Below are 14629 nucleotides of genomic sequence, written 5' to 3'. Positions count from 1 at the left end.
CTCCAGGTTCCTACCGGAGACTATGGGTAGCAGGAGAACTAGGGCCACGAAAATCATCCCAGCGAAGCACCAAGTAAAAAGGGGACTCTCGGGACGGCCGGGAGGTGCCTTGTGCGATACGTAAGCCGCTATCATTTTCGGGGAGATCAGCGGGAAACGTGAGACCAGCCCAGCAGAGATCTGAGTTCAGTTACCAGACGCAACAATCCCCAGACTCACAAAGCGTCAAGTGCAGTCACGCAGGTGGGCGTGGCCCGAGCCGCAGCAGGGACGGAAGTGTGGGCCTGGCGAGGCCAATGGGCGGGATGCAAGGCGGGGCCCCCGGACAGGCCGGGCGTGGCCCTGGCTTGGGTCTAACCAGTGTGTGCGCGCGCAGCTTTGCGACTGCAGCTCGGACCCTGACTGTCTCTGGCTCCTCCGTCTGCAGACCTAAAGGAGAGCTCTGGCGGCTTGCGGGAAATGGCTGGTTCACCGCCTCCTCGTGAACAAACTGTTACCACCCTACGCAGGAAGGGTGGAAAGGAATCAGGGCTGGCGCAGTCATCATTGTCCCTTTTCCGGAAAGCTGGATTAAAGAATCAAGCGCATCGACCTGAAAATAGAAACCTAGAGCCCAGGCAGTGGGTCACCGTGGGGCCCACACCCCTCATGACTCCAGTTTGGACCTGGGGCACTCCAAACTGTCCGGACTTCTGGGCCCTTTCTCAGTCTTTGGCTTTAGTCAGTCATAACTCGGGATAATAGTTGAGGTTTCCGTGGTTGAGTGTATGCTACTGAAGTTTCTCATGGCCTGATAGATTTCAGAATTAGGAAAGGTTTGGCTGTTGCTCTCCCAACTGCTAAAGTCAATTAGTCTCTTCCGTGTTCCCAGGAGAGCACCCCTGGGAAGGTAAATTATTAAACAACACCGGACCATTAGCTTATTGGGCCTCAACTCTATGGAGCCCTTGCCCTTGAGCAACTAAGTGTCTTGTTGAAGATGAAATACACATGCATGTAAAAAGTAAGGACAAGGGTGCATTAATTGCCAAATTCATGGAAGTGATGTATGTCATTAAAGTTGGGATGAGTAAGAATTGGTTAGGTGAAGTGCATAAGGGGGAGAACTTTTCTGTTGAAACAATCTTGGAAACAATGCTGGAAAATTAAGACTGAACACGATTTATTTGTAAAGCTATAAGTAAACCTGTATGACTAGTAGAAGAACACAAAAGTAGTAATTGATACACATAAATAGAGATTAGCTGCAAATATTCCAAAAATTTACTAATAGCTGACAGGATTATGGATATTTCATTTTCTTTGTGCTTTTCAGCTTTCTATATTTGACCCTATGTTACATTTCAAATCAGGTAAATAAACAAATTATTTACAACCAACCTGTGCTTTAAATGCTTTGTTCCTAGAATGGCTGGGACAGAACCTGTATCACACAGAGTTAAGGTATGAGAGGATGATAAGGAAATGGAGATCTTCCCTGTAAACCTCAAATGCATCAGCTGGAATTACAAAGCTTTATATACATTTAAACAATTTTCTGTCTGAGAAGTGCTAAAGATATTCTAGGATGAACAAACCATGGAATTTCTTCTTCCTCCCAGACCAACACAGTTTTTTGAATTCTTGGCAGAGCATATAAAACCCAAAGTGTGGGTGCGATGTATAAAATAAATACCTTAGTATCTTGGGTTATAAAATCCAGACATTCCACGATAACACAATTATAGGAGGTATAATTAAGGAGACAATGAAAGGAAACACAATGAGAGGGAATTGTCATTTAAATCTTACAGTTGTGAAAGAGTGATAGAAATGTTCTGTGGACTCAGTGTTGGTAATTATTTGTGAAAGAGAGAATTCATTTATTGTTCTCTGCAACCATCTGTACACAATATTCTATGTAAATTGTATCTCAATAAAGCTGAAAAAAAGTTTCCCACCTATTTTTAGTCTTGAAAGTAAGTTTTTCTTTTTTTTTTTTTTTTTCTCATGAGAGTATTTAAAAGGTATGAAAGAAGCGGTAGTTTTTGGTTTCCTAGTTACAGGTGCTAAATTCAAGGGTTGGGTTTTATTGAAACTTTATTACAGTCAGTGAAATTTCTACAGCTGAGGTTCAGCAAATTATTCTAAGTATAATTGAAGACTTTCACATAGATTTCTTTAACTTCTTTTGATTTGACCCAACTGAGGCTCCATTTGAAAGGCTTTGAGCCTTGTTCCCTATTTTTCTGGACAAGTTCCAGGAAGCAGTGATAGTTTTCTTGCTGTATCTCCAGTGCTGAGACAGTTCTAGACCTATACTAGGTGCATAGTAAATACCCATTAAATACTGAGTGAAATAAATTGGCGTTGCTGTCAAGTGCATTTAACATGTCTCTGCCAATCCTCTCCCACTGTGGATTTACCAATTCTGGGAAGGTTCTGAGATATTTTGATTTTAATAATTTTAGGTACTGGGAACAAGCAGGATTTGTCTCTGAAAAGAATGAGCTACAACTGTCTACAGAGAAAACTTTCCTAAATCAGGCATGGCAAGCTGACCTATGAAGTGGATCTATTGTCTAACCCTTAGCCTTGAGATCATTTTAGTGACTGCGTTCAAAGAGAGAGTATGGACTGTGAACTTCCTAAGGTCCTGAAAGGAATAGAACTCAACAGTTGAGGCTTTAAGTGAAGTAGGGGCTTAAACACTAGTGGTTCCTATAACTGCCCCTAAAAATTTTGTCAAACAGCCATTAAGAAATAAGGAGAGAATGGAGAATATGACTGTTTGTAGACCAGGTTTTGAGCTTTGTAGTAGCTCTTCTGCAAGCTTTAGGAATGGTGGTGAGGTGGAAGGAGGTGTCTGTGGATGTCATTAACCCGAGGGGGACTTCATTAAATAAAACAATGTTTGAAGATCCTTTGACTCCTAAATTGGTGTATTTACATTTTGCTTTTCAGAGGTGGGGGTAACAGCATGAAGGGGCCTGTGACTGTGCTCAAAAAAGACTTTCCCCTGTCATGATAGTGTATAGGTTAGTTGTTTGTGAAAACCTGAAAGAGAATGGCTAAACAGAGGATAGTTAAACCACCTTTTTTATGTTGGTCCTGGGAGCTCTGCTACCTCTGCAGGCACCTGCCAGTTAACCTTCTTACTTGGCTGTTACCTCAAGAGCATTACTGTGGTGCCACACCCAACACAGGGATTCTGAACACAGTCAAGTACAGAAAGGAGGTCATTTCTCAGAAGGATCACATATTCATTTTGTTTCCTCTTGGCTTTTGAAGGCTTTAAAAAGTAATTGTATTACAAATCATATTCCATAGGTAGATTGGCAAAGATAAAATCTTTTATTTATTTCTCTTTTTAATGGTGGAGACAGAAAAGTACATTTAAACATCATGTGCTTAAACTAACTTACATCTCACACTTAACTATACAAAGAGGCAAATGAAAAAAAACTAGAATGCTAGCATTAGGAATAGCTTCAAGACCAAATGTTCCAGTGCCTGCTTTTCAGATGAAAAATGTAAGGCCAGAGGTAAATAGAATTGCTCAATAATACAAGTAAAGTTACACAATATAGTATTTTACCCATAGTTAACATATATAGCCTCATCGACCAGAACACAGGCACCAGTTCCCTCCACCAGGAAGCCTACACAACCCACTGAACCAATCTCACCCACTGGGGGCAGACACCAAAAACAATGGGAACTACGAACCTGCAGCCTGTGAAAAGGAGACCCCAAACACAGTAAGTTAAGCAAAATAAGAAGACAGAGAAATACACAGCAGATGAAGGAGCAAGGTAAAAAGCCACCAGACCAAACAAATGAATAGGAAATAGGCAGTCTACCTGGAAAAGAATTCAGAATAATGATAGTAAAGATGATCCAAAATATTGGAAATAGAATGGAGAAAATACGAGAAACGTTTAACAAGGACCTAGAAGACCAAAAGAGCAAACAAACAATAATGAACAATGCAATAAATGAAATTAAAAATTCTCTAGAAGGAATCAATAACAGAATAACTAAGGCAGAAGAACGGATAAGTGACCTGGAAGGTAAAAGAGTGGAAATAACCACCGCAGAGCAGAATAAAGAAAAAAGAGTGAAAAAACATGAGGACAGTCTCAGAGACCTCTGGGACAACATTAAATACACCAACATTCGAATTATAGGGGTCCCAGAAGAAGAAGAGGAAAAGAAAGGGACTGAGAAAATATTTGAGAGATTATAATTGAAAACTTCCCTAATATGGGAAAGGAAATAGTCAATCAAATCAAGGAAGTGCAAAGAGTCCCATACAGGATAAATCCAACATGCCAAGACACATATTAATCAAACTATCAAAAATTAAATACAAAGAAAAAATATTAAAAGCAGTAAGGGTAAAACAACAAATAACATACAAGGGAATCCCCATAAGGTTAACAGCTGATGTTTCAGCAGAAACTCTGCAAGCTAGAAGGGAGTGGCAGGACATATTTAAAGTGATGAAAGGGAGAAACCTACAACCAAGATTACTCTACCCGGCAAGGATCTCATTCAGATTTGACGGAGAAATTAAAACCTTTACTGACAAGCAAAAGCTAAGAGAATTCAGCACCACAAAATCAGCTTTACAACAAATGCTAAAGAAACTTCTGTAGGCAGGAAACACAAGAGAAGGAAAAGACGTACAATAACAAACCAAAAACAATTAAGAAAATGGTGATAGGAACATACATATTGATAGCTACCTTAAATGTAAATGGATTAAAGGCTCCAAACCAAGGACATAGACTGGCTGAATGGATACAAAAACGAGACCTGTATATATGCTGTCTACAAGAGACTCACTTCAGACCTAGGGACACATACAGACTGAAAGTGAGGGGATGAAAGAAGATATTCCATGCAAATGGAAATCAAAAGAAAGCTGGAGTAACAATACTCATATCAGACAAAATATACTTTAAAATAAAGACCATTACAAGAGACAAAGAAGGACACTACATAATGATCAAGGGATCAATCCAAGAAGAAGAAATAACAATAGTAAATATTTAGGCACCCATCATAGGAGCACCTCAAAACATAAGGCAAATGTTAACAGCCATAAAAGAGGAAATCGACAGTAACACAATCATAGTAGGGGACTTTAACACCCCACTTTCACCAATGGACCGGTCATCCAAAATGAAAATAAATAAGGAAACACAAGCTTTAAAGGATACATTAAACAAGATAGACTTAATTGATATTTATAGGACATTCCATCCAAAAACAACAGAATACACTTTTTCTCAAGCACTCATGGAACATTCTCCAGGATAGATCATATCTTGGGTCACAAATCAAGCCTTGGTAAATTTAAGAAAATTGAAATCATATCAAGTATCTTTTCAGACCACAATGCTATGAGACTAGATATCAATTACAGGAAAAAATTTGTAGAAAATACAAACACATGGAGGCTAAACAATACACTACTAAATAACCAAGAGATCACTGAAGAAATGAAAGAGGAAATAAAAAACTACCTGGAAACAAATGACAATGAAAACACAATGACCCAAAACCTATGGGATACAGCAAAAGCAGTTCTAAGAGGGAAGTTTATAGCTATACAATCTTACCTCAAGAAACAAGAAACATCTCAAATAAACAACCTAACCTTACACCTAAAGCAATTAGAGAAAGAAGAACAAAAAAACCCCAAAGTTAGCAGAAAGAAAGAAATCATAAAGATCAGATCAGAAATAAATGAAAAAGAAATGGAGGAAAAAGTAGCAAAGATCAATAAAACTAAAAGCTGATTCTTTGAGAAGCAAAATTGATAAATCATTAGTCAGACCCATCAAGTAAAAAAGGGAGAAGACTCATATCAACAGAATTAGAAATGAAAAAGGAGAAGTAACAACTGACACCACAGAAATACAAAGCATCATGAGAGCTTACTACAAGCAACTCTGTGCCAATAAAATGGACAACCTGGAAGAAATGGACAAATTCTTTGAAAAGCACAACCTGCCGAGACTGAACCAGGAAGAAAGAGAAAATATAAACAGACCACTCACAAGCACTGAAATTGAAACTGTGATTAAAATCTTCCAACAAACAAAAGCCCAGGACCAGATGGCTTTACAGGCGAATTCTATCAAACATTTAGAGAAGAGCTAACACTTACCATTCTCAAACTCTTCCAAAAAATTGCAGAGGAAGGAACACTCCCAAACTCATTCTATGAGGCCACCATCACCCTGATACCAAAAACAGACAAAGATGTCACAAAGAAAGAAAACTACAGGCCAATATCACTGATGAATATAGATGCAAAAATCCTTAACAAAATACTAGAAAACAGAATCCAACAGCACATTAAAAGGATCACACAACATGATCAATTGGGGTTTATCCCAGGAATGCAAGGATTCTTCAATATATGCAAACCAATCAGTGTGATACACCATATTAACAAATTGAAGAATAAAAACCATATGATCATCTCAATAGATGCAGAAAAAGCTTTCAAGAAAATTCAGTACCCATTTGTGATAAAAACCCTCCAGAAAGTAGGCATAAAGGGAACTTACCTCAACATAATAAAGACCATATATGACAAACCCACAACCAACATTGTTCTCAATGGTGAAAAACTGAAACTATTTCCACTAAGATCAGCTTGGTGCTTTGTGACCACCTAGAGGGGTGGGATAAGGAGGGTGGGAGGGAGATGGAAGAGGGAGGAGTTATGGGGATATATGTATATGTATAGCTGGTTCACTTTGTTATAAAGCAGAAACTAACACACCATTGTAAAGCAATTTTACTCCAATAAAGATGTTTAAAAAAATAAAAGAAAAAAATAAAAGAAAGTCTATACAAATAAACTAGCCCATTCCCCCCTAAATAATAACTGTTTAAGAATAATAACTATTTAAGAAAGACATATGTATGTAAAGAAACATATGAAGAAAGATTATCAGAAAATGAATTAAAATATTAGCAGTGGTTATCACTAGGTAGTATATTTTTATGTGACTGATTATTTTTGCATATCTTTCTCCTGCATTTTCCAAATACTCCTCAATGATCCCCTTCTATATTATAAACATTTGAAAATAAGAAAGAAAAATGACAATCATGTAAACAGAAATCCTGGGTGACATCTTCTTTCTTTAAATAATTGAGACTATTTATATATCTTTTTTTATCATTTTTATTGGAATATAATTGCTTTACAATGGTGTGTTAGTTACTTATATATCTTAAGTGTAGTTTTCCCCTGACTAGATAATGTGTGCTTTCAGCACAAGAGAAGAGGGTCAAGAGGTGACCATAATCCAAACTAAGAAGAGGGAGCTTTACTAGGTACTGGGAGAGCTTCAGCATCTTCAAGTGTACATGTTTGCATCTCTGTGAAACAACTTCAAAGATTTTATGAGTCTCAGATCTTATTCTGTTGAAATGAATTGAATCCTTTCCAATCGACATTTTAATTTGAGGTGTTCTCCAGCTTTATAGTACTTTTCAAGAAGGAAACTGAAATAACAGATTTTTATTTAGAAGGCAGCATGGTCGACAACTGAAACTACCCAGAATTTATATGCTGATAATCACGATGCAAGCATTACACATAAATTACAAGTTCAAAAGAAGTGTTTATTGCCCTCTGTGGTGGTTGCTATGTTGAGCACAGGAAAGTGCGGCATTAATTGAGACACTGAGTAGAAAAGAGAGAGTGTATGAGTAACTTAACCTTTCCTCATCGCCTCTTTTGTCAAAGGAAATGAGTTCCCAGAGTTGAGCAACTAAATAAAAAGAGCCTCATTCCAGAACACATACAGGTCACTTATATCACACAAAACGATTCCCTGAGTCTCTTTTCTAAACAATGGTTTTGTGAGAGGAAAGTAAACAGGAGCTGGTAGTTTAGAGGAGGATCAACTACAGATAGCATGTCCTCCTCCCCCAATCACAGTCACGATTGAAAGAAGATGTGTATAGTACAAGATATTCAAATGTTTCTTGGGTCGTGCTGGAACCTGTCTACTTCCTTAAGGCCAGGAACACTGTCCTTGTACAAATGGCCAGGACCTTGATGAAACCCATCAGCTCATCTGACATCTCTGGATATTATTGCCACCCGAGCCCTCATCATTGTTCTCCTACCTCACAAGACTTCCCATCATCATGCGTTACCTGCATCATCTTTGAACAGTCTCATGGCCTCCAATATGAGGCTGTGTCTTTGGAGTCTGCTTCTTTACCTGTATTGCCCTCTCTGCCCCTACACCTGACCGGGGTGCACAGGTGTTGAGCTTTGTAAAGACTTTGACTCACTCCTTATCCATCATATGTTGCCACAAATGATTAATCTTGCTCATTTGGAGTACTGTGGCCAAAAAACAATTTTAAAAGAAAAATTTGAGACAAATTCATTAAGGACTTCTACCATTTTATTAAAAGGTGGTCAACAGTCAATGTGCACAATTTGAGATGCTATAAAATAGTTTCCAAAAATTAGGGGTTAAATGTAATTTTGATATTCATTCTCAAATACTGTACACTTCTCATTTGATTATCTATACTCAGAAATTATGGAAATTAAAAAAGTGATCCTTACTCAAAAGGTAATTTAGCATGGGAAAGAAAACACATAAGCACAATCTATGGTAAATTAAAATGACTACTCAATGTTTGAAGAATGAATGAATAAGGAAGTGAATGAATGCAGTTAAGTTAAAAGTCCTGATTGTCAACTACTATAGGATGTGTTCGTATACAGTTTTGAGTAATGGAGGAAATGGTTGTCATTTCATAAAAAAAAAAAAGTTTCAGTATTATACAGTCAATATAATGTCAGATACAAACCTGAACATGTAAAATAATATGCAAAGAAGCTTAAGAATACTAATCACTGGAAGGAGACCACTACAGATAATTTTTATATTCTTTATATTTTTTTATGTTTTCTACATGTTCAGTAATGAGCACATATTACTCATGGAAAACAGTTTATTTAAAAAATTGTATAGAAAGGAAGTGCTGTGAGTTCCAAAGAAAGACATCACTGTGGACTGGAGTTGTTTGGGAGAGGTTCTTGGGTAAGTGAATTCTGAGCTGGGTTAATGCAACTTAGATAGGAAGAAAAGTGAAACATGTTTTAGGCAGGTAACCTGGCAGGAATGAGGCCAGGTCAAATGATATTTTAAGCACTCTTGTGGAATATTTTTTAAATGAACTCTTGTAAAGACAACCAGTGTCTTCATAGTCTGCTGTTATTATGTCTGTTTATATTTGGCTGCAGTACAGAAGGCTGTGAATCATTTTTGTACAATTTTTACATCCTACTACTCCAAGAGTAAAGGAAAAGGAATGCATCACCCAAGAGACTTGGAGACATAATTTAAAGCAACCCTGAAAGCACAATATTCTCTGTTGTATTCACTGTAAAGTATCCTGCCTTATTTGCCTTCTTCTCCTTTTATATGTATTTGTGCTAATATAGAAATAACTCTATTTTCCCTTCAAACTGTTGGAATAACACTAGAAAAAATATTCTCATAGGAAGCCTTGCCATTTTAATCTCATGCCTTTATATCCTATCGGTATACTAGCCAAGCATCCTCAGAACATTTGCAAACGCCTGTTTGAGAAGGATCAGGCTAGATGATCTTTAATGCTTCAAAATGTGAATTACTAATTCTGAATTCTTAAAAAGCAATGCACATTTTTATTTGTTTTCATAAATATTAGTGAAAAACACGTTATTCCAGGGGCACAGTTACACAGAAGCAAGTTGAGTAAAAGCCAGATAATACAGACAGAGCTTTGCAAATTTATTTCTATTTAGGTTAAAATAGGATATAACCTGTATTATTTTTTGCTGTTCAGAAAAAATTAAATTGCCTGTATCTTGGTTAACCCTAAATGCCTCTCCCACCTCTTTACATTCTCCTGTATCCATTTCTACTACCCTCTGTTGAAAATAAGATTTCTGACGTGTGTAGCTATGAAATGCCAGGTTTAAATTAGAGCACATTGATATCTGAAGAGGTAGGTCAGAAATATAGGAAATCTACTAAAAAAAATTGTGGTAATTTTTATTCTGTTTTCTATAGGAGTGGACTAATTCTCTTCAGGGCTTTTGGTGTTGTTGTTTCTAAACATGTCCCGAGGATATTATGGATAGGAAAATTTTGGACTTTTGGGTATGACCAGAGTAAGCAAGGGCTAGATGAATTTCTCTATATGATTAAGAAAAATGGAAATATTTTGGCTCTGTGTGTCATGCAGTCTCTGGGTCTCTGTGGCATGTGAAACTCTGTATTTGTGTGAAAGAGTCATAGACAATAGATAAACTAATGAGTGTGGCTGTGTTCTAGTAAAACTTTATTTACAAAATGGTTACTTTTTAGTTCAGTGATTTCTAATGATCAATCTAGGTTGTGTGCCAATTTGGGTTGTAGTATAATTTCCCTTTTCACCCCAAACCTTAAGTAAACAGCTACACATTTATTACAAAATAGCTGTGGTAAGGCTACTTTAAATAGGTGGGATGAGGGATAAGTTTTAGTACAAGCCCAAACAGAGTAGGACAGAAAGGAGAGAGCAGTCATAACGAGGCCAGGAGAGGTCGAGGATTCAATGGAAGTCAGAGAGCAGGGGAGGAGGTAGAGCCAAAGTCTCCACAGGATCCTGAAGAGATTCTGCACATTTAAGGGATTTGGAGGACTTGGAGGCACCCCCAAAGAGCCAATGCTTAGGTTCCACAAGAGAAAGAAAAGCTTACTCCAAGGTCATAGCATAAATGCACAAAAGTATAGGGATGCTTTGAAAAAAGACAGTGCCTGTGCACAGCCCTGACAGAGTCATCACCCCAAATCACTGGGGAAAAAAAAGCAAAATAATCCAAGAAAAAATAACAACGAAGGCATTTCCAGGTCCTGAAGTACATTCCAAATTTTTTGGTATCAGTGATCCAACTAGTGCAATAGCATACCATCACAAGTGGAACTGCAAGAAGACATCTCTGCTCGGGGCAGAGGCTGGGTCTTCCGATCGCATCTCCCTTCTTTCTTCAGTGAGATCCTCTTCTTCTGGAAGCTGGTTTCACATGGTGGCTTAGCTTTTTCCATCTTTGTATCTAGCGCCATTTGAAATCAGTGTTTTAGGAGTAAGAATTGCAGCACAGCAAACAGCCTACGGTACAGGAACTGCTGCTCTTGGGGCTAGCTTCCCTCCTCCTGACACCTGAGCCGGTTCAAGAAAGGAAGAAATGAGAAACAAAGTACACTCTTGAGTGTGTTGGGTTGTGGAGGGGGACAGGGCAGGGATGGGGTTGTGTTCAATAGAAACTCAGAGGCTTGAGCAGAACCAGAGGCTGTGATTGTATTTCTGTTGACAGGGAGTGGCAGCCCCTAGAAGTAGCCTGTTGGTAGGGCCTTTGAGCACATGCTTGGCCAATGCTGGGTTGGGTACTTGATTGCAATAGGCAAGGGGAGGGGTGTGTCCCAGGAGGACTATCTCATCACTTCAGCACAGTCCACCTGCACATAGATGCTGTGGGACATTCAGCTGCAGTTGCCATGCAACTGAAATCAGACTTGCCCACTTGCACTGTCAAGGTGCAGGACCCCACTGAGCACCACTGGACCCATCTCTTACACAGGCTGACCGATTTCTCCTGGTGTTCAGAGTCTGTTTTTGTCTAGCACCATTTGAAATCAGTTATGATGTAGGGGGAAAACCAGCAGCCTCGAGGCCTCATGCCAAGTCTGGTCAGCAACAGCCTGTGGCTTCCTGGAAGATGGATGGGCAGAGAGAGGGGGAGGAAAGTTACATTTTTTCCGACTAACTTCTTTAACTACATCTACAATACTTTATGCACAGGTAATAGATCATTTAATGGATTTTTAGAAACAAATCACTAAAATTTACCTGATGTCCTCAGTTCGCTGAAATGTGGTAGTGCTGTAAACTGTATAAATTGGTTGTTCTTAAATTATCTTTCTGTCATGCATCCTGACCTCAATAAATGTTTTACTATATTCAATTTATCATGTCCTCGCTTTCTATCTTTTTTTTTCCATTCATAACTCTATCATGATGGGAAGTGGGGTCATGAAAAATTAACTTGTTGTGGAGATCTTACCTACTTCATAAAGAATTTGAAGTCTGTTACAGCAGACAGATATGAAAAATGTAGCCCATGAAGAGAAGAATGAAATTCTATGAGCCAAGAAATAAAATGAGAAAAAAGAGTACAGAAGAGAAATATGTTGCAGACCTGGGCTGAAGGATGTTACTTATTGAACGGGAAACTGATCTCAGTTCCCAGTGGGCTGCAGTCCTGGAGCCTCTGCAGTGAGTGTTCCGTCAGAAATATTGGCATAACTGAACTTGTACTCACATGGCCCTTAGAGGGAGGAGCACTGATGAATTCAGCTGCGTTATAAGAGATTCAGGAGTATTGCTACTTTTGGTTCTTCGTTTCTATCAATACTTGAAGACAGAGAGAACCAATTCTGTAATGATATTCAGGGGACCTCACAGGGGATTAAACTTGGGGACTCTTTAGGTAGGAAGTCTCTGTTCCGTTGATTGACCTTTTTGCACAGGAGATGCAAGGCCAACTCGGACCTGCCTGCAGGACTTTTATTTCACACCAGTGGTTCTCCATAAGTCATGGCATCTCAACCACCTGGGAAGCCTTTCTAAGTCCACCTCCTGCCAGTCTTCCCCCAGTTGGCTGCCCTGCCCAATTGGGTGGAGGTGGGACAGGTGAAGCACCTGTTGGGAAAACTTCTCCGTGAATGGGATGAACCCCTCACTGCAGCTGCAGTACTATTTCAGGCTGTTGACTGGAGAATTCATGTTCTAATCCCCAGGATGTGGTGGTGGGAACCGTTAAGACCCTGAATTGTTTTATTCACTTCTTTGCTGAGGTAGCTACAATAGACCTATGGGCATAACAGCTTTGGGTCAACTGTAACAAACTGAACAACTTTTGATTCACCTACTGTGTCCCTAGCTCCAGCCTATGTATTCCAAATAAAACAAATAACTCATGGATTCTGCCAGCAGGTTGCTGTGATTCCATCCCCAATTGAGAAAGTGCTAGATGATCGAGTTTAACATGAAAGCACAAAAACAATGACTTGGGATACCTTTTCCATAAAAGTAGTTTCTGGTGCTCCCATGAATATTTAAATAGTGCTCATGGCTGGGTCATGAAAAGCAAACTGCATGCCCCAAGTAACTAACGTGCCCCTCATTTAGGATTATTTTGCTTTATTCATCAGGAGGCTGACAGATCTTTACCTAAAATTGGCATCCAAGGTGTTTTTCTTAAAAAATGCTAAGCAGAATTTTCTTTATTTTTCTTTTGAATTTTATTTTATTTGTTTTTTTATACAGCAGGTTCTCATTAGTTATCCATTTTATATATACTAGTGTATATATGTCAATCTCAATCTCCCAATTCATCACACCACCACCATCAACTCCCCTACCACTTTCCCCCCTTGGTGTCCATACGTTTGTTCTCTGCATCTGTGTCTCAATTTCTGCCCTGCAAACCAGTTCATCTGTACCATTTTTCTAGGTTCCTCATATATGCCTTAATATACGATATTTGTTTTTCTCTTTCTGACTTACTTCACTCTGTATGACAGTCTCTAGATCCAGCCACGTCTTTACAAAAGACCCAATTTCGTTCTTTTTTATGGCTGAGTAATATTCCATTGTATATATGTACCACAACTTCTTTATCAATTCATCTGTCAATGGGCACTTAGGTTGATTCCATGACCTGGCTATTGTAAATAGTGCTGCAATGAACACTGGGGTGCATGTGTCTTTTTGATTATGGTTTTATCTGGGTATATGCCCAGTAGTGGGATTGCTGGGTCATATGGTAATTCTATTTTTAGTTTTTAAAGGAACCTCCATACTGTTCTCCATAGTGGCTGTATCAATTTTCATTCCCACAAACAGTGCAAAGAGGGTTCCCTTTTCTCCACACCCTCTCCAGCATTTGTTGTTTGTAGATTTTCTGATGATGCCCATTCTAAATGGTGTGAGGTGATACCTCAATGTAGTTTTGATTTGCATTTCTCTAATAATTAGTGATGTTGAGCAGCTTTTCATGTGCTTCTTCGCCATCTGTATGTCTTCTTTGGAGAAATGTCTATTTAGATCTTCTGCCCAGTTTTGGATTGGGTTGTTTGTTTTTTCAATATTGAGCTGCATGAGCTGTTTATATATTTTGGAGATTAATCCTTTGTCCGTTGATTCATTTGCAAATATTTTCTCCCATTCTGAGGGTTGTCTTTTCGTCTTGTGTATGGTTTCCTTTGCTGTGCAAAAGCTTTTAAGTTTCATTAGGTCCCATTTGTTTATTTTTGTTTTTATTTCCATTACTCTAGGAGGTGGATCAAAAAAGACCTTGCTGTGATTGATGTCAAAGAGTGTTCTTCCTATGTTTTCCTCTAAGAGTTTTATAGTGTCCAGTCTCATATTTAGGTCTCTAATCCATTTTGAGTTTATTTTTGTGTATGGTGTTAGGGAGTGTTGTAATTTCATTCTTTTACATGTAGCTGTCCAGTTCTCCCAGCACCACTTATTGAAGAGACTGTCTTTTCTCCATTGC

General features: G+C 38.6%; 1 protein-coding gene across 1 annotated transcript in view; it reads right to left on the bottom strand.

The window, feature by feature from the left end:
• The window catches only part of LOC309606338 (membrane cofactor protein-like), a 51885-nt gene extending 37256 nt beyond the window's left edge, over positions 1-14629 (bottom strand). Inside the window, exon 1 of the mRNA XM_082343310.1 lies at positions 15-14629. Within this exon, the coding sequence (XP_082199436.1) occupies positions 15-135 (121 nt within the window). The 5' untranslated portion in view covers positions 136-14629. The remainder of the gene's footprint in view (positions 1-14) is intronic.

This window comes from Balaenoptera borealis (genome assembly GCF_965194805.1).
Source record: "Balaenoptera borealis genome assembly, chromosome: 1".
In the NCBI taxonomy this organism is placed as follows: Eukaryota; Metazoa; Chordata; class Mammalia; order Artiodactyla; family Balaenopteridae; genus Balaenoptera; species Balaenoptera borealis.
Note: the sequence above shows the minus strand (reverse complement) of the source record. Positions and strands in the feature narration are given on the sequence as shown.